The sequence below is a fragment of the Camelus dromedarius genome, chromosome 16 (genome assembly GCF_036321535.1).
Source record: "Camelus dromedarius isolate mCamDro1 chromosome 16, mCamDro1.pat, whole genome shotgun sequence".
NCBI classification, from domain to species: Eukaryota; Metazoa; Chordata; class Mammalia; order Artiodactyla; family Camelidae; genus Camelus; species Camelus dromedarius.
In genome coordinates this window covers 45991223-46010964 of record NC_087451.1, presented here as the reverse complement: position 1 = coordinate 46010964, position 19742 = coordinate 45991223, and the positions used below count along the sequence as shown (strand labels likewise).

The following is a 19742-nucleotide window of genomic DNA, read 5'->3' as shown; positions in this document are numbered from 1 at the left end:
AGTGAACACTGAGGCCACTGTTTTACCTTATGGTGTCCTTTGAAGTTTATAAAGTGCTTTCACAAAAACCATCCTTTTTGGTCCTTAGGACAAGGCTGTAAGGAAAGCAGAGAAGGTAAGATTGTTCCACATTCACAGGTAGAGAACAGGGGCTCAGCTGAGGTGGTGTGGCCAGGTAGTAGGGAGCTGGTCCCCCGGGCACAGCTGTGCCATGCTGCCCCTCCACTCCTTCAGACCAAGGCATTCACATCTCATGCTTTCCCCTCCTTGGAGAAGCAGGAATATCTTTCTAAAGAACACAGGAGAAGAAACATACTCAATAGTTAAGTACTGACAACTTTTCCCATAAAATCAGGAAGAAGACAAGTTCTATGTATCTTTATCACCACTTCTATCCAGCATTACACTGGAGGCCTAGCCAGTGCAATCAGGCAAGAAAAATAAACGTATGGTATGATTGGAAAAGAATAGCTTAGACTGTCATTATCCATGAAAACATGACTATGTAACTAGAAAATCTGAAAGACTGAATGTAAATGGTTAGTATTAGCTGGTGAATTTAGCAAGGTGTTTGTGTACAAGTTTAATATGCATACAATAAAATCAGTACAGGCACACCTCGGAGATACTGTGGGTTTGGTTCCAGACCACTACAGTAAAGCAAATATTGCAGTAAAGAAAGTCACATGAATTTTTTGGTTTCCCAGTGCATGGAAAAGTTATGTCTACACTTCACTGTAGTCTATTAGTCTATCAAGTGTGCAATAGCGTTATGTCTGAAAAGTGTACATACCTTAATTTAAAAATACTTTATTGCTGAAAAATGCTAACCATCATCTGAGCCTTCAACCAGCTGTCATCTTTTTGCTGGTGGAGACTCTTGCCTCAGTGCTGATGGCTGCTGACTGATCAGGGTGGTGGTTGCTGAACATTGGCCAATTTCTTAAAATAAGACAACGGTGAATTTTGCCACCTCGGTGGATTCTTCCTCTCGTGAACAATTTCTCTGTAGCATGAAATGTTGTTTGATAATACTTTACCCACAATAGAACTTCTTTTAAAACCGAAGCCAATCCTCTCAAACCCTGCTGCAGCTTCATCAACTAAGTTTATGTCATATTCTAAATCCTTTGTTGTCACTTCAGCAATCTTCACAGCAGGAGTCGATTCCATCTCAAGAAACCACTTTCTTTGCTCACCCGTAAGAAGCAGCTCCTCATCCGTTTAAACTTGACCGTGATGCTGCAGCTGTGCAGTCCCATCTTCAGGCTCCACTTCTAATTCTAGTTCTCTTACTCTTTCTGCCACATCTGCAGTTACTTTCTCCACTGAAGTCTTGAACCCCTGAGAGTCATCCGTGAGGGCTGGAATCAGCTTCTTCCAAATTCCTGCTGACGCTGACATTTTCACCTCTTCCCATGAATCATGAATGTACTTAATGGCATCGGGAACAGTGAATTCTCTCCAGAAGGTTTTCAATTGACTTTGCCCAGATCCATCAGAGAAATCACTGTCTATGGAAGCCAAAGGCTCATGAAATGTGTTTCTTAAATAATAAGACTTGAAAGTTGAAATTATTCTTTGATCCATGGGCTGCAGAATGGACGTTGTGTTAGCAGACATGAAAACGTTAATCTTGGGGAGGGTATATATAACTCAAATGGTAGAGCACATGCTTAGTATGCACGAGGTCCTGGGTTCAATCCCCAGTACCTCCATTAAAAGTAAATAAATAAATAAACCTACTTAGACACACTCCCCCAAAAAATAAAATAAAAAGAGACTCTCAAGTCCTTTCATTAAAAAAACCCAAAACATTTATCTCATTGTACATCTCCATCAGAATTCGTGGGTGACCAGGTACACTATCGATGAGCAGTAATATTTTGAAAGGAATCTTTTTTTTCTGGGCAGTAGGTCTCAATAATGGGCTTAAACCGTGTTATAAACAGATATGCTGTCATTCACACTTTGCCGTTGCATTTATAGAGCACAGGGAGAGTCAATTTAGCATAATTCTCAAGGGCCCTAGGATTTCGGAGTAGTGAATGAAACTTGGCTTCAACTTAAAGCTGCATTAACTACTAGCAAGAGAGTCAGCCTGTCCTTTGAAAGTTTAAAGCCACGCGTTGACTTCTCCTCTCTAGCTATGAAAGTCCTAGATGGCATCTTCTTCCAATATGTAGTCTGTTTTGTCTACGTTGAAATTCTGTCCTGTAGCGTAGCCACCTTCATTAATTCTCTTAGGCAGATCTCCCAGATAACTTCCTGCAGCTTCTGCCTCAGCACTTGCTGATTTTCCTTGCATTTTGGGGTTATGGAGGCAGTTGTTTTCCCTCAAACCACATGAAACCACCTCAGCTAGCTTCCAACTTAGGCTTTGGCTTAAAGGAACATTGTGGCTGGTTTGATCTTCTATCCAGAACACGACAGCTTTTCCCATATCTGTGATAAAGCAGTTTTGCTTTCTTATCATTTGTGTGTGTACTGAAATAGCCCTTTAATTGCCTTCAAGAACTTTTCCTTTTCATTCACAGCTTGGCTGTTTGGCACAAGAGACTTAGCTTTGGCCTGTCTTGGCTTTTGACGTGCCTTCCTCAGCAGGCTTAATCATTTCTAGCTTTTGATTGCAAGTGAGACACGTGTGACTCTTCCTCTCAGTTGCAACACCTAGAGGCCCTTGTAAGATTATTCATTGGCCTAAAAAATTTCAATAATGTTGTGTCTGAGGGAATAGGAAGGCCCAAGGAGAGGGAGAGAGACGGCGAACAGCTGGTTGGTGGAGCAGACAGAACACATTTATGGATTAAGTTTGCCATCTTATATGGGTGCAGTGTGTGGTGCCCCGAAACAATTACAGTAGTAACAGTAAAGGTCACTGATCACAGATCACCATAACAAATACTTTAATAATGAAAAAGTTTGAAATATTGGGACATGTACCAAAGTGTAACGCGGAGACACAACGTGAGCAAATGGTATAGGAAAAACCGCTCCAATCGATTTGGTCAAAGTAGGGTTGCCACAAACCTTCAATTTGTAAAAAAGAAAAAGCAATCTCTGCAAAGTGGAGTAAAACACAAAGCGCAATAAAACGAGGCCTGCCTGTATGTCTACACACCTAAGACAAAATGAGAGAAAATAAATAGTCCAACTTAAGACAGAGGGGACACAGACAGGCAGTGGGAAAAGAATGGTCTTTTGAATAAATGCAAGGTCATTTGGATACGCATATGGAAAAAATGGTGCTTGACCTCCACTTCACACTGGGCACAAGAGGCAATTGCAGACTGATTTCAGATTTAAGTGTGGAAGGTAAAATAATATTTCAGAGGAAAAATAAGTAAGTAAATAGGTAAATGTGCAAACAAATAAATAAGAAAGAACACAGGAGGAGTCACTTTAAGGCGAAGCAGTGGAAGATTTGAGGACCCGGGTCCACCCAGATGGCCCTGTCGGGAGGCCACCTTCCCACCTGGCCTCCCTCCAGGACCAGCAGTGGCCTCCTGGCTGCCCTCACCACCACTGGAGGGGAACAGCTTTTCTACCTACTTTCCTAGGACCTTCAGAAGCAGCCTGCATGTTCTCGGGATGTTCCCAGTGCAAAAGCTGAGCACTGGGGCTGGGTGGAGCCCGCAGCATGGGGCACAGGGGCTGTGCAGGCCAGAGAACAGAGCAGCCCTCCTGGGAGGGCTTTTACCGCCTTTGGAGCTGACTCGGCTCCGTAGGCCCAGCCTTGCAAATGAAATTGAATTTCATGAAAAGCTTATTTCTCTGCAGAATTTTTTTCATGCATTCATTCTACAGTGTTTTATTGGGTACTGACTCTATGCCAGAGCCTGGAGGTACTGTGGTGAGCAGGGTGGGAGGAGGCCTTGCCCTTGGGACCAGCACTAGCATAATAAGAGCCTGTGCCAGACTCTGTTCCAAGGGCTTTCCACGTGTTGACTCGTTTGAGCCTCCTACCAACCCGGTGGGCTCAGCACCTTTATCATCCCCCTTTTACAGATGGGGAAACAGACACAGAGTGGTTAGGTACCTTTCCCAAGGCCACTCAGCCAGTCTGTCTTGAAGCCAGGATCTGATCCCAAGCAGTCTGGTTCTGAGCATCCTTACCATTAACTGCGGTGCTACATCACCTCCATGGAGCTTATGACTGAGAAAGTCGAGGTGGAAAAAACAAGTAAATACAATACTTCCAGAGAGTGACAGGCAGAGATATAAAAACTGAGGGTGGGGGACAGTGTGACAGCCAGTGGGGAGGGTGTGGGAAGGCAGCTGTTTCACTTTGGATGCACAGCACAGGCCTGTGTGAAGAGGTGACCTCTGAGCTGAGGCGCTGATGAGCAAAAGTCAGATGGGGCAGAAAGTATCCCAGGCAGAAGGAGTGGCATGGGCGAGGCGCTGGGTGGGAAAGAGCATGGTTGTAAGTGAGAAACAGAAAGGAGGCCAGGGAGGCAGGGGGAGGGGGAGGGCCCTACAAATGACCCTTCCCAGCTCTGTACCCTGGCCCCTGCTCGGCTTCCATAGTGGGGCTGCCCCACCCTCCTCCTTGGATTAACTTGAATTCCTCCCAATCAGAGGCAATTTAAAAAAAATATTTATTTTTAAATTGATGCACATAACATAAAATTTACCATTTTAATCATTTTTAGGTGTACTATTCAGGGGCACTAAGTACATTCACGTTGTCGTGCTACCAGCACCACCATCATCTCCAGAGCTTTCTCATCTTGTAAACCTGAAACTCTATACCCACTAAGCAATCACTCCCCACTCCCACCCAGCCCAGCCCCTGGCACCCCCATTCTGCTTTCTGTCTCTGTGCAGGTGACTTCTCCAATACTGCATATAAGGGGAATCAAGCAGTATTTGTCTTTTTGTGACTGGCTTATGTCACTTAGCATGATGTCTTCAGGGTCCACCCATGTGGTGGCATGTGTCAGAACTCCCTTTTTAAGGCCAAATAATACTCCACGGTGTGTATGTAGCACGTTTTGCTGATCCATTCATCTGTCAGTGGACCCTCGGGTTGCTTCCACACTTTAGCTGCTGTGAATAATGCTCCTGTGAATGTGGGTGTGCAAATACCTCTTTGAGACGCTGCTTTCAATTCTTGGGGGTGTATACCCAGCAGTGGGATTGCTGGATCCCATGGTGATTCTGTTTAATTTTCTGAGGACCCATCATGCTGTGTTCCCCAGCAGGGGTATCACTTTACAGTCCCACCAGCAGTGCACGAGGTTCAGCAGGGGACAGTTTTTTGCAGGGCCTCCCTCTCGAATGAGGGTGCAGTGAAAGTCATCTGTGGCTCCCTATCCCCCACTCCCTTTCCAGACCCAGTCCTCAGCGCCTCTGTCCCTCAGGGGTGGCCACAAGAGCAGCCGCCTCCTTGAACATCAGCCATTTCATTTGAGCTGCCTCCAGATTGGCCCCGCAATGTCCTTTCTCCTCCGTGACCTAATTCAGATGTTGAAGACGTGTGTTTGTGCCTCATTACGAAGATGGATTTTTCATTCAGCTACTGATGTTTCCCAAATTCCCGGAAAAAGTCACTTAATTCGTCTACCCCGAGGGCTTGCTCTGGCTGCTTGGCTGGAATTGACTTGGCTGCCGCGGCCGGGAAGGGAGGATTGGACCAGACACCACGCAGCATCTTGGAACATCTGCCTTGCTCAGGAGTCTAACAAACAGAATGTCTCCATCAAGACACACTTCTTTCTTGCTGCCCTGGTGCCTGCGCCATGGCCTTTCCTCCCCCAGGGTAGCTTCTTTCTTGCCACTCTGTGCAGTTCACAGCCCATTCCATCACTCGTTCTGCCGCTGACCTTCAGCTCAAGGTCATCAGGACAAAGGCAGCTGAGGAGCTGCTGAGAGCTGAGCTGGGATCAGGAACCCAGTCATTGGTCCTCTAGAGACACTGCCTGCTTAGCTCACATTCAGGCCAAGCCCGGCCCCCCAGGAGCTCACTGCTGGTGACAGCCTGCATCCCAGCGTGACAAGTGCTGTAGACACAGGTGGCGTGGGGTAATCCCGGAGCAGAGGGGTGGCGGGGCGGGTACCTGAGAGCTGTGGGAGGCTGCAGGGTGGGGCTCACTTTGATCTGGGCCTGGAAGGGTGGGCACCCAGGTGCCAGGGTGCGGGTGGAGCCGGGCATTTCAGGAGGAAGGGTGGTGGAGGAAGTGCAGGGACTGGTGGGCACTTGGCAGAGCTGGTGGGTGTGGGAGATAGAGGGAAAAGGAGAGGGTGATGGTGAGACACAGGCTAAGGGAGGGAGAGAATGAAGTGGGGGCCATGAGGGGCCTGTGTGCCAGGCTTTTGGCATCAGAGGGGGCTAAGCAGGGGATGACAGCCAGGTGGGTCTCTGGGGAGCTTATGCCCAGAGGCACATTTGGAGGAGGGAATGTCTAGTGCGTTGGAGAGAGCCTGTCAGATGCTGAATTAACCAATTAGCAACAAAAAGGCCTGAATTCAGGCAGGAACCACCAGGGTAGGGACTCCAAAGACAGTTAAGGGTTATAAATAACAAAAGCTGCCACTATTAACAGAGGCCTTTGTCCCTGTAGTTATCAGCCATGCTGGGAAGTCATGATCTGAACTTTACAGCCCTTTACAAAACAGTGCCACCCCTGTCCTAACCATGAGCCCCCACCCAGGGCGCTGGGCCACTGGGAGGTGAGAAGGAATGTGGCTTCCGGCCCCTCCCTGCTGCCTGTTAGTGAGGACCAGGTGGGCGGTGCCAGGGTCGGTTTCTTGGACTCCAGAGTATTAAAGAATTTAGTGAGATGGCGTCCTCTTACTATCCTATCAGCTTTCTTTCCCTGGAATTTTTAAAAAGTATTACACCATGCATAGAGGTTAAGAGCCCTGGGTTCGGGCTGCCTGGCTTCATCTCCTGGCTTGAGCAAGTCACCTCACCTCTCGGCGTCAGTTTTCTCACCTGGAAATAGGGAATAACAGTATGACCTACGTCATAAGGTGGTGAGGACAGACATGAGTGAGGTATACAGTAAGCTCTTAGAAACAGTCCCTGGCCCAGAGTAACTGCACACAAATTATAAAAAAAATCAAACAATACAGAGCGTGGAAAATATTAACCCCCTGCCCCACCCCCGACCTCAGCAGCCTAAACATTTGTTCTTCTATACCTTTCTCTCTCCACACACCTGCAAATGCACACAGGTGTATGTGTATACATATTTTTAATGGGACTGTAATATACTCATTCTGTAATTCCCTTTTTCAATTAATAACATATCAGAGATGTCTCCTCCAGGTCTATACCTGGAAATCTAATTCCATCCTTAGATATAAGGGAGGTGGAAGGGAATTTTGCCCTTCCCTGTAGCTCCTTCTTTTCCAGGCTGCTCAGATACCTGTCAGGGGCAGGACTGGGGTAGGGGTGCTGTTCCTGGTGTCACTGCAGACACCCCCATTCTGCTCCCTGTTGGGCCTGGCCTCTCCCCTCACTGCATCTCTCCCAGGGCGGTGGCCCCCTGAATTTCGGCTTCCGCTCCCTTCCTTTGCTCAGCACTCTCTTCCTGACACACGTGTCCCCCCCACCCCCGCCCCTGCCACTCATGTCAGAAGTCCAGTTGAGGACACTGGTCCCTGTGTACATAGCTGTGGGGGTGGGGTGGGGGCAGTGTTGCCTGAAATCATGGGTGAAATGCAGCCGCATCTTTGCCGGCCCTGCCCACGTCACCCGCGCCTGCTCTGAGTGGACCAGGAGTCAGGAGCACAGAAGTGCTCTGCTCTGGACAACCCCTGTGACCTCGGATCAGAACCCTGTCCCGTGCTGGCCTCTTATACTCCCTGTGAAGGGAAGCGGCCAGAGGGGTTGGAGGAGAGGGTTTCCTTGGCCTTCTAGCAGTTTCCTGCTGTGAAGTTCAGGTCAGCCCAGTCCTTACAGGATCCCCTCCCCAGAGCTGGCCCCCACAGACCAGAGCAGCAGTGGCCACAGCTGTGGGCTGAAGCTCATTTGTCCGCACCTCCGGAACACAGCTCGGTGGTTGTTATTTTAAAGCCATGGTGGCTTTGCTTCTCAATTCGCTTTGGCGGAGACTGTGATGGACTCTGTGTCCTCCTAGCGGGAGGAAGCCAGGGTGGGGGTTGGCATGTGCTTCTGAGAGCCCCCCCTTGCCTCTGATGTTCCTGTGATGCTGTAAGCCCCTTGCATCCCCTGGGGGTCGGTAGGTGAATGGCTGTGGTTATGCCCATTTTCCAGATGGAGAAACTGAGGCTTGGAGAGATGACTTGCTCCTGGTGGCATTGCCAGGGCCTTGCCATTCCTCCTACTGCTTGGTTCAGAACTCTGCCCACGTGCCCTTTGAGAAGTAAAGAGAGCTAAAGACATGCAGGAGACCCCCAGAGGAAGGTGCTGTCTAGTGCCAGATCACACATGGGGTGCAAAGGCTATTGGATAAGTGCCCCCAACACTGGGGAAGGGATATAACCCCAATGCTACTGACCTCCCATAGTCAGGTGTGGCGCCCTGGGACCCCCCTCCCCAGGCACACCTCCCCACAGAGTTTGTCACACCCCCAAAGTGGCTGAACAGCTGCCAGACACACGTGGGGTATTTGTGGTTGTTGAGTCATAGACCAGTCTGAGTGAGGCCACCCCCTTACTGAGTGGGCAGAGCTTCTGTAGGCTTGGGCTGGGAACACTGACCAGGCCTCTTCCCTAGACCCCTGTCCAGCACCGTTGGGACCCTTGCCACCCCCTCTCAGTGGCTCTTCCCAGGATCTGGTCAGCATAGCATCAAGGGAGCGCCAGCAGCAGGAAGCAGGGGTGGCAAATCTGTTTAGCAGCTGTTACCAGGAACGGCAATTTGGTGCGGCCTCTTGTCCTCTGCTGGGGTAAATAACAGATAATGACATTTCCAGTCCGGGCTGTGGCCCGGCACCGCGCACATGGCCCTCACCTCGCTGGCAGTGCCCCGCCAGCTGCCACACTTCAGAGAGCCTGCGATTCTTCATCGCTCTCAAATTGCTCCTGTTTTTCCTGCTGCGTCGTTTCCCGCACAGCTGTTTGCCGTTCACTGACCTTAACTGGAGGTGGATTGAGTCTGTTTCCCCGTGGGGACTTTGGGGCGCTGCTCCTGTGGATGGGCCGATGGATGGGGAGGCGGGGAGGCCGGCTCCTCACCCAAGGCACCCTTTAACCTGAGCCTTCAAACCTAGAAAGAACGGCCTTTCTCAGAGGAAGCTGTGAGTGTTCTCCCTCCCAAACCCTTTCCTCACCCTTGTCGTCCTGCCTTCTGTGGGAGGGGTGACTCACCCAGGTTACAGATGGAGAAACTAAGGCTGAGAGGGGTTGTGATCTGCCACACCTTCCAGAGACCCCTCTGCCCAAGAACCACCTCTGCCTGGCTGAGTTTCCAGGCGCAGACAGGAGTGTCATCTGGGCCCCCTAAGGAGTGAGGCCTAAGCACCTGGGTGCCTCACCACCAGGCTCCTGACCGCCTGCAGTGGAGTCTCATTTGCTTTGTAGCTCATTCTCTGCTTCTTTGTCTTGCTCAAGTGTGGCTTTTCCCTCCCCCTGAAGTCTTCAGTGGCTCCCTACTGCCTTTAGAATAAAGTCTAACCACCTCCACATGTTATCCAGGGCCCTCAGCCCATTCATTCCCTGGGCACCAGCTGCTGACTTTAGCTGCATAAACAGTCTACCCAGGCTGGGAGTTCTGAGGCCTGAGGATCGGACCTGACTCCACCTGGCCCAGACCTGTCACCGCTCTCCTTTGAGCTCTGCTCCTGCACATCAGCAGGGTCCTTAATTGATCATTAGTGCTGTTGCTCCTGGAATGTTGAGAAGCCCCTGGGTGTTTGTCAAGCCTGCTGTATTTTTCCAAAAAAAAAAAAAAAAATCGGTTCCGATGACAGGTACTTCATGATTTCGCAGATATTTACTGTGTCCCAGGCCCTGGAAGGGGCACAGAGAAGGGAGGGGGTGTTTTCACATAAACTGACCTTTTAAGAGTCACGATGATCCTGGAGAGTCAGAGAGGATGGTGCTGAGCCCTGGAATAGGCAGGGCTGCCGAGGAGCCGCGTCCACGCAGAGTTGGTGGGGGCAGGGCTGGAGGACGTCCTGTCTTTGGCCAGGGGTGTTGGTGCTGACTTGGCTTTGGTGGACCCTGGACTGGCCTTCCCCACTCCCCACCCTATTCCCTTTGGGCAGCAACTCAAGTTTGTTGTCTGGCCGGCTGGCTGCGTCCAGCCTCGGCCCTGTGGTTGTGCTGTGGGGCCCCTCCTGCTGCCCCAGGCCCCAGCCCCCGTGAAGGCCCCTTCCCCTTCTTATGCTCTCCTCCTCCACTAGTTCCACCAGAACCCAAGTGTGCACGTCTTCTTCAGCCTAAACAAACATTCACTGAGCACTTGCAGTGTGCCAAGCACCAGTCTGGGTTCCAGAGTGACCTCAGGGTCAGGCTCAGCCTTGGCCCTCGTGAAGCACCTGTTTCGGGGGTGGCGAAACCGACAGAAGATGCACTCAGATCAATATTGAAAGTTCACTGATCTCCAGGACTTCTCACTTCCCGTGAGTTCCTAAGCTTCAGCCAACGCCACGTGCTTGCCCTCCCTCTTCTCTGGTGCCTGCTTTCCTCCCTTTCCTGGTCCTGGGTGTCAGCTGCTGCTGGACAGCTCTGCCAAGGAGTCCACTCGCACCGCGAGCGTCAGTGAGTCCAACGCCGAATATTTTTCCTGCCGTTTGTCCCACTATGTTAATATCACTACTGTCCATCCTGTTGGCCGGTTGGTAGTCTCAGAGTGAACCAGAGTCCTTCCTCTTCCTCACTTTCCATACCCAGCAAGGGACTGGAATTCTACAGGCATCTGGGAATGTTCTGGAAAAAGAGCCTCTGCTGAGAATATGGGGGACAAGTTGACCAGGAGAGAGTGACTAAATCCATATTTTCAGCAAAAGTGCTTTTCTGAAACTCAGATTTGATCTTGTCCCCTCCCTTCCTTAAAAGCCACCATCAGCCCCCAGATGCTTGTGGAATCCCAGCCCCACAGCACATGATGCCTGTCAGTCAGCCCCCTACTCCCTTCCTAGCCAACTGCCTGCCAGGCACCTGCTGAACCTGGGGATTTAAACACGAACAACAAAGTCCTTTTTCTAGAGGCGGCACAGTCATGGGACAGACACTTTCAATGTGATGCAATCAGCAGTCCTCTGGAGATGTTGACCCATACTGGGAATGCAAAGGAGGGAGTAATTTGTGCTTCCCCTGGGGGGAAATCAAGGAAGGCGTCACAGAAGAGGAGACATTTGAGTTGTTCCTGGAGGATACATAGGAGTTTGCTAGCCATGAGGCACAGCCTGGGCAGAAGAATGGAAGCAGGGGAGTACCTAGGATATTGGGAGCGGAGAGTGAGGCGCAGGGGGCTGGCGCGGGGGGCTTGGCTAGGGTGGAGAGTCAGGTGGGGGCCGAGCAGGAAGGGTCTCACATACGTGTGTATCTGTCTTCTTGTATCTGTGCCCTCAGCCTGGGAGCCTCGCCGTGTTCTCTGCCTAGTCCAGGGCCTGGCAGCAGCAGGACCTTAGGAAGTATTAAAGTGTTTACTGAATGCTCTTTACGTCATTGGTCCCGACCTGCAGCTAAGGTTGCAGCCTACCAGCTTCCAGGGGGAGGGATAGTGGAAGGTTCACCAGAGGCCCCTGCTTTGCCTTCTCATGGAGATTTTAAGCCTTCTAAGAGCAGGGCTGCAACTTCAGTGTCTTTGGGGTCAGGCTCACAGATCGGTCACGCGCCCGAGAACCGCAGAATTTCTGAGGCGGGATCTGCCCAGTACACCCGACCCGAGGCTCCGTGTGTGGCCCTCCAAGGTGCGTCTTTGTGGCAGGCCCAGAGGAGCCAGGCTCACTTGGAGCCTTAGCTCGGGGTGCTGCTGAGAGGAGCAAAGCATTTTCAGGACAACAAAAGCAGAATGATCCAGCCGCTCCTTTGGCTGTGGCTCTGAGAATCAAGAACCGGGCTCCTGCAACAGAGCCTGGGCCAGGTGGCTGCCAGGTGGCAGGCATGGGTGAGAAACTGTCTGTGGGAGGCCCCAGTCCGGCACTTCGGGAAAACAGAGGTTGGTTATGCAACCAGAGCCTGGCTGGCAGAGGCCAGAGCTGGCTGTGTGGGGCCTTTAGTTCCTTGAGTTCATGTTCCCGGGATGTCCAATGTCTGTCTCGGCAAGCAGGCTGCTGTGCGTCTTCAGACCACGGCTGTCCATGGGACAGCTCAGTCCACTTCCTCTCTCTCAGTGACATCTGATTCCCGGGCCTCATAAGCATCCTTCTCAACTAGCAGGGGTCACAGAGGGTGTGGGTGGGAGGCAAGATTGGGAGTAGGACCCTGGTCCGGCCCTCAACTTACTATCCTCGTGTGACCCCAGAGAGATGACCTGAGCTGTCTGCCCAGTGCTGTCACTGTTGAGTGACTAATCCGCGGAAAGCACCCCTGCCATGCCCAGCACACAGGACGTGTTATATAAGCTCTTGCTTTTATGATTGTGCACCTGGGTCCCCATCCTGGCTCTGCCGCCTCCTGGCGACATGAATTTAGCCAAGCCACCCAAGATCTTCTGGGCCTCCGATTCATCATCCACCGTGTTCAGATCATAAAATTTTCCTCGCAGGGCTGTTGTGAACATAAACGAGATTAAAAGTGATCATGATGATGTGTGCTGAGCGCTGAGCTCAGGGCCAGGCATGGAGTTAAGTGCTCTGTAAATGGTAACTGTTATCATTATGAGTCGTAACTCTTAAGTAACCACACGGCAGGGAGCAAGAGGATGTGAGCCCACGTCCTACCACCTGGGTTCTCCTCTACCCTGACTCCCTCCTGGCCAGAATTGGTTTGGGGAGCAGCAGTGTGATGTGGAGGTCCTGGGAGACCACTGGCCTGAGTGTCCTCCCCCAGTGATTTGGATGGAGCCACATGGACCTACAGCCGGGAGTCTGGAGAACTTGATGAGCTTAGTCACAGCCCCGTCAGTTCCAGGAGCAAGGGGTTTCTTTCTTTAGGGCTGAAAGGAGCTAACAAGGGCTCAGGGAGTCTAGTTCCTGAAGGACTTGTGGGAGCCACACGAGTCGGGGGGGAGCAGGCTGTGTTCCAAGCCTAAGGAAAGCCTGGTGCGAGGCAGGGAGCCCTCAGTGTGGTGGTGCTGCACTGACTGCGGAGTCTGCCTCCCTGGGCAGGCTGGCTCAGGGCCAGGGTGGGGCGGCGCAGACCCTGGGGTGCACACCAGGCCTGGGACATTTTAGGAGGGTTGTGTCTGATAGAACCGTTCTCTCTACATTCATCAATTTCTATCTTCACATACCCGGGGAGCCAGGGGGAGTCCGTGCTATCGCCTGGCCCCACACAAGGCCCCAGGGTCCCCTTAGATGTCTGAGAGGGACAAATGTGGAGCCCCACCCGGCTGCCTGACTGGGGGCAGGTGGGGCTTCTTCTCCACCAGGACTTTAGAGCAGCATCATTGAGCCTGTCAAACCTCAGGCTCCCTTTTCGTAGAGGTGGAAACCTTCCTACTTTTTTAATGCTGTTTGAAATTTCAAAATAATATTCTACGTTTGAAAAAAGTGAGCGTAACATTGAATGTGCTTTTCCCTCCACAAGTGTCCTGTCCTCCAGCCTGGAGGGTCTGACACCCTCCCAGGGGAGAGGCACCCCAGTTGGAGTCACAGACTAGTGGCCGTGGTGGAATGGTCACAGAAATACCCGGTGACAGGCGCACCCCAGTGACATCTGGCCCTTGCCTGAGACAGGCCGGCTCTGGGAACCATCCCTGGCTGTCTCCTCCGGCTCGCCGTCCCTTCCTTGTCTGGGTTGGTCATTCCCTTGTACTCAGTGTCTGCATTGTCACTCTGCAGTCGTGGCCGGACTTAGTGCTCCATCCACACAGGCCAGCGTTCTTCCCCACGAGGGACTGTGTCATGGGCATCTCTTGACACCCACGCTGAGCCCATACCAGGCACCCACCATGTCCTGCACAGATGCCTGTTGAAGGAATGAGTGAATTCCTTGAGACCCAGCTGTGTCTCATGGGGTCCCCCTTTGATGGTACATTAATAAATTTGCTGGTTTTTAAAACCTCCCTCTCAGCTTCAGGTTGAATAACCCATTTCCACTCCTTTGCCCAAATTCTTGTTTACAGCCACGGCTGCCTCCACTCATGCTCCTGTCTGTCACCCACCCTGCATGCCCCCGGGGCCCATCAAGACAGCTCACATCTTTGTTTCCCATGACTGCCTAGAAAAGAGGCAGAAACTGAGCACAGAGTCTCCGTCCTGAGAGATGATGCTGAGGATAACCTGGACCTGGAAGGGTTAACCGGGGCCGATGCAGATAGAGAAACAGCCACTCCCCACCTCCAGGCAGCCAGCAGCTTCATCCTGACCGGGTATCCAGGGCCCATCAGAGAGTGGGGCACAAGCACAGAGGTGAGCCCAAGCCACATCCAGGGCATGATTTCTTATCATGCACTTGTCAGTGCTCATCCCCAGCTCCTTCCATTGCCTTTTTAACCCTCCTCTCCACTCAGGACGCAGTACTGACTGTAGCGGGTGGCAAGCGGGTGGGGGCGGGGGTGGAAGTTGGTTCTGAAATCTGCAGTGCTGCCTTTCAGCTGGGAGAGGCTGCTAGGGCCTGGGGTTTACAGGTGGTCCCCATGTGTTTGGCGTCAGTGGCTCATCTGGAGAGGGGCGGGGGAGGGCCCACTCAAAGAAGGCGGTGCAGCCTTCCCGAGGCCTGAGCGAACAAAGGAGGCCTAGCCCTGTGTGGGCAGTGCACCTGCCCCCCCCCCCCCGCAGCCCAGATGGGGGAAGGCTGGCGTCTCCCTGGCAGGGCACTGGGGTGGAAGCACAGAGAGACTTATCTTCCTTCTGAAATTCTTCTCTGGTCACCTCCTGGCTTCTGTCTCACACCAAGCAGCAGGTGGCTGGCCTTTTTAAGGCCGTGCATCTTTGGGCCCTGATATTGGCAGTGCTCAGGGCTCAGGTCAGCGTGCCCTCAGCCCTGCTGGCCCTCAGCCTGCGTCTGAATCAACAGAGGAGGGGCCTGGCTGTGCCCTCTCCCACTTGAGGCTTGATGAGTCTGGAGTCTGGAGGAGGGGCTGGGGCCCCCAGAGCCGAGAGCCGTCCCTGCCTGCACTTGAGCCTCCAGGGGAGAATGAAGGCTGGGATGAGTCTCTTGTCTGGGCTGAAACCTGGGGCTCAAACAGCACGGGATTCCATCACAGCTCCCCGTGGTCAACTTACTTAGCCTCAGGTCTCAGATCCCACGTTTATGAAACAGGGACAATAATACCCATTCCGTAGGGTGGTTATAAAAATTAAATGAGGTTCTGCATTAAACACCTAGCCTGGTGCCTAGTGTAGCATCAGTGCTCTACAAAGTATATAAATATTTATAATATGTACATCAATATCTAAAGTCTTTAAAGCCCTTTGGCAGCGGGACCTGGGTTCTGGAGATGGAGTCTGTCTACGGCAAGGAGGCCGTTTCTAACCCCCGCACTCCAGGGCTGGTGGTGCATCTCCAGGCCTGGCTGACGATGTCTCGGGGGCCGAGCAGCACTGAGCCTGTGACCAGAGGGGTCAGTGACCCGTTGACACCATCTATGGGGATTGGGGCTGAGGGGTTGGAGGCACGGCTAAGTGTCTACATTTGAGCCACACTCAGCCGTTAAGTCCTGTCTCCTTCCTACCTGTGCATATGCTTTCAGCTTCTTTAATCCATCCTGACCCACCAAAAATCCAGATCTGGTCAAAAAATGAAGCTGGGGGCAAGTGATTTCCTAAAGCATTTAGCACAGGCTTCCTTTAAATAAGAATTCTTTTCGCCCATTTAAAATAGATTCTGACTTAGCACAATTTGACTTACATTTGGACCAATACCCGTGCAGATACTTGCCTGTGCCCGTGCCGACTTCTAAGTAGATACAGGCACATGTACATATTTACATATGGTAGAGAATCACACCAGGCATACTGTTTATAACGTGCTTCTTTAACTTACTGTGAACGTGGCTCTGTGTCAGTGAACACGTGGTGCCGTCCTGATTTTCTGTTGAGACCGTCATCATTTTTATTGCCATGTAGCTTTGTCCCAAAACAATCGGATCTTTCCTCGTTGAAGACTCGAGTTCCAGCGTCGGGAACACACCGTGCAACGTGAAATGCACACGTGTAGGCTGACTGCTTCACAGTGGCTCTGTGCCTGTGCTGAGAGCAGCTGGACATGGTCATGTCTTCTTCCCCTGTTTTCCTGCGGTCAGGGTTGGGGGGACGAGCATCACTGCCACCTGCTTCCTAATGAGAGACCGTCTCACCGACACACTTCAGTTGATTGGAACTCTTGGGCAAGTCCTTTTCCAGATGCGTTCTGCTCTTTCGTCCACTCCTCCGTTTGATGTGACCCTCATTGAGGACAAAGGGCTGTGCCTTGCTCATCCTCATCATTCCTAGAACAGTGCCTTCCATCTGGTATTGAATAAATGCTTGTTGAATTGAAGCATCAAATATTTTCAAATTAACTGTCTCCAGTATTCATTTCTGCAGCACAGCGTACATTTTTCCAGGCTCCTTGTGTGGAACATTTGAGCACAATTTCATCTCTTTTTGGTTGGCTGAACATCACAAACACCACTTTCTGTGTGATGGATGAGGGTCCGGCGAAGCCTTCGGGGCCTGTCGAGGAGGGTGTGGCTGATTCCCGGGTACTAAGTGCTCATAGACGGCCGCTTCCGAGCAGTTTCGTTCCCCACCCTGCACCGGCACAGCACCCGCTCCCTGCTGCTAATCGGCCGCAGCTGGGGAACCCTGCCTCAGAACCTGGGGGCTCATGGTGAGGACAATGAAGTCCCAACCCGGGAATGAGGTGCCCGAGCCGTGGGGTCTCAGGCCTTGTTGTGCCTCTGACTCTGGCCTGCAGTGTGGGAAGTTGAAGGTGATGATGCTGGATTGGGGAATTGGGGGTCCAGGGAAACTTGGAGTGACCAAAGTGGCCTGGATTATGAGGATGCACTGGACGGTACCCCATAGACCTTGGAATGAGACTACACACACCTGCAGGATGCACCCCTGGGGAGGCAGGCCGGAGCAGGCACATGGAGGACGGGGCACACATGTCTGCCCCCCACCCTTAGCAAGGGACCCTCAATGTCGTTTCTTCTGGAGCCAAGCCAGCCTGGATTCCTGCCCCACATGCCAAGAGAGACAGTGGTCCCACTGCCCCTGGACACTCCACCCCGGATGAGATTCTCCCTCATCTGATCTCCTGCCGCCCCGCCAATCACTCAGTGTGCACGGGGCGCACCTCCCCCTGCTGCCGAGGGAGTGTTTCCTGTCTCTGTGTGTCTCTTCCCTCCAGCAGGTTGGCACATTCCAGGAGGGACCACGTCAATTTATTTGGAGAAATAAAAGTGACATTTCTTAAACCTGAGCATTGGGTGGAAGCAAATGGATCCCCCCCGCCGCCCCCCACGGATGTATCATAGCTTCCCTTCTGCCCCGAGCTGGCTCCCCACCTCCTGCAGCTCAGCCACCCAGTCAGGTGGTGACAACATGCTCTGGGAAGCCAAGTTGGTGACATTTCCTTCTCCACAGAGAGGTGTATTCCTCGCTCAGTTGGCAGCCTGCTGGAAAGGCCAAGCAACAGATCCAGCCTTGCCTTGGCCCAGAGGCAGGAGAGAGCCCCCAGCCCCCCAGGGACTGATAGCTTCCACATGGCAGAAAGACTGATCAGCTGGTGTGACCTAAGGACAGCTGTCCCCAAATCAGCCTGGACCCGGGTTAGTTGGGAACAGGTCTCAGCCCTACCAAGTCCCCCTCTGCCTCCCGGTGCGTTTCATCTAGCTCTTCCCACTGCTGCTGGTGCCTGTGCATTTCGGGGAAGGAAAATACATATTTAGAAGTTAGGAACTTAAGCAACTCTGTAGAAGGAAAAACACTACGGAAACTAGGTCCTGGCTACTTATGTGGCCGCAGGCGGTTGTGCAACAGCCCTAGAGGCAGACCTGCATCCGTGACTTACTTGCTGCGTGAACTTGGGCAAATTCTCAAACTACTGCCTGTAAAATGGGCCTGATGCTTATAATAGGGTTTCCAGGAATCAGTAAATGAAGAGCCTCGGTATCAAAGAAGTGCTCAAGCTGCCACTGGTATTTCTTCCTATATCGTCTTCTCACCACGTCAGGCACACAAGTGAATTTTCTGCACGGTTATATACAAATGTATGTTTTCTTTGTTGAATAACATCATTTCCTGCCCACATTTCCGGGATCCGACACAGTCTGCTGTGTTAAGACCGTATCATATTCTGTTGTGTTTGCCTGGATCTTCCTCTAGTATCAGGCATTTGGGCTGTTTCCAGTGCTTTGCTATTGAAAATGATGCAGCTGTGATTATCAGCGAGCTGATTTTTTTTTCATGTGATCCCAACAGGACGTCCTTGTTGGGGTGCATTTATATCATGGAGGTCCGTGGGTAAATCCATTGTGCCCCAAAGCCAGCTACAGGTTTTACATGATCTGTGCCCTTTGGCCCTCTGGCCTGAAGTAAAAACCATCCCCTTGGGAGCTGCCAAAGGGCTCCTTGGTTACAGTTTTCCCAGCCTGTCAGCTGCAGGGAAAGGGGGCTGAAGTGTTTACGTTCCCATGTCCTCTCTCTTGTAGAAAGTCTGCACCAAATGTGGGATCGAGGCCTCCCCTGGCCAGAAGCGGCCCCTGTGGCTATGTAAGATCTGCAGTGAGCAGAGAGAGGTAGGGTACCCCGGGCAACAGGGTCGGGGCGGGCTGGGGCGGGGGCGGGGCATGCTCGAATTTGGGGAAGTTCATGGTTGGTCACTGAGAGGGGCTTCTCTGGAGGCCAGGGACAAGGGTGGGGAGGGGCAGCCTGCTGGTTTGTCCGTCCCCCAGTGCAGAGGTGGCAGTGCACCCTGGTTCTGCTATGGCCGGGGTCGGTGACTTCAGTGGGAAGCCCTTGCCCTGAGCACAGGTGCAAGTAGCGTTTTGTTGGGGGGCTATTGTTATAATCACAGAAGTGGCTGCCCCAGGCTGAACATTTACTGTGCGCCTGACACTGTGCTAAGTTCTTTACAAGTATAAATCCATTTCATCCTTATACAGCCCCGTAGGTGGGTGCTGCCGTTACCCCCTTTTCCTGATGGGGAACTGGAGAGACAGGAGGAGGTCAAGTGTCTTGCGGACCCCGAGCTAGTTAGTGGGAGAGCTGGAACTCCAACGCAGCCGTGGTCTGCTGGGATGGCACCACCCCCAAAGTCCCTTCTGGTTCTAAGCTTCTATAATTCTAGTTCTGAACCCATTTTAAGGGAAGAATCAAGGTTCAGTGAGGACTCTGAGGCAGTAACAGATGGGGGGCTCGAACCTGTGTCTCCTAACCCCAAACCCAGGGCTTTCCTGACTGTTCCAGAATCAGAAGTGGGGCTGAAACAGTGGAGGACAGGGTCGGGCAGCTCCTGGGAAGGGTCAGGGGACAGGGATTTCAGAAACAGGAGTTGGGCAGAGGGAGGATGCCCCTGGTTTTCCACATGTGGATTTATTTTTTACTTATCTGCTTGGTGATTAATATGTGCCTTCCATCTGAGGATCCATAAAATAGCTTTAGTTACGGAAAATCTGCAGCCATGATGTCCTTGAATATTGCTAGCCCATCATTCCATGTCTCCTCTCCGGGAAACCCTGTCGAATACACTTCAGAGTGTCTCCATACATCCTCTGTAGCTCCCAA

General features: G+C 51.9%; 1 protein-coding gene and 1 long non-coding RNA gene across 6 annotated transcripts in view; both read left to right on the top strand.

Annotated features, from left to right (window-relative positions):
- RPH3AL (rabphilin 3A like (without C2 domains)) overlaps positions 1–19742 on the top strand; it is a 142222-nt gene that overhangs the window by 78770 nt on the left and 43710 nt on the right. For 4 of the 5 annotated variants that reach the window (XM_064495838.1, XM_064495840.1, XM_031468506.2 and 1 more), the window contains exon 5: positions 18668–18754. The exons of the other annotated variant lie outside the window; for it this stretch is intronic. In XM_064495838.1, the coding sequence (XP_064351908.1) occupies positions 18668–18754 (87 nt within the window). The remainder of the gene's footprint in view (positions 1–18667; positions 18755–19742) is intronic. 5 annotated transcript variants of the gene reach the window in all.
- Positions 13351–16524, top strand: LOC135323258 (uncharacterized). Its single transcript, XR_010384616.1, has 2 exons — positions 13351–14435; positions 16095–16524. It is a non-coding gene; the product is annotated as an uncharacterized LOC135323258 (long non-coding RNA).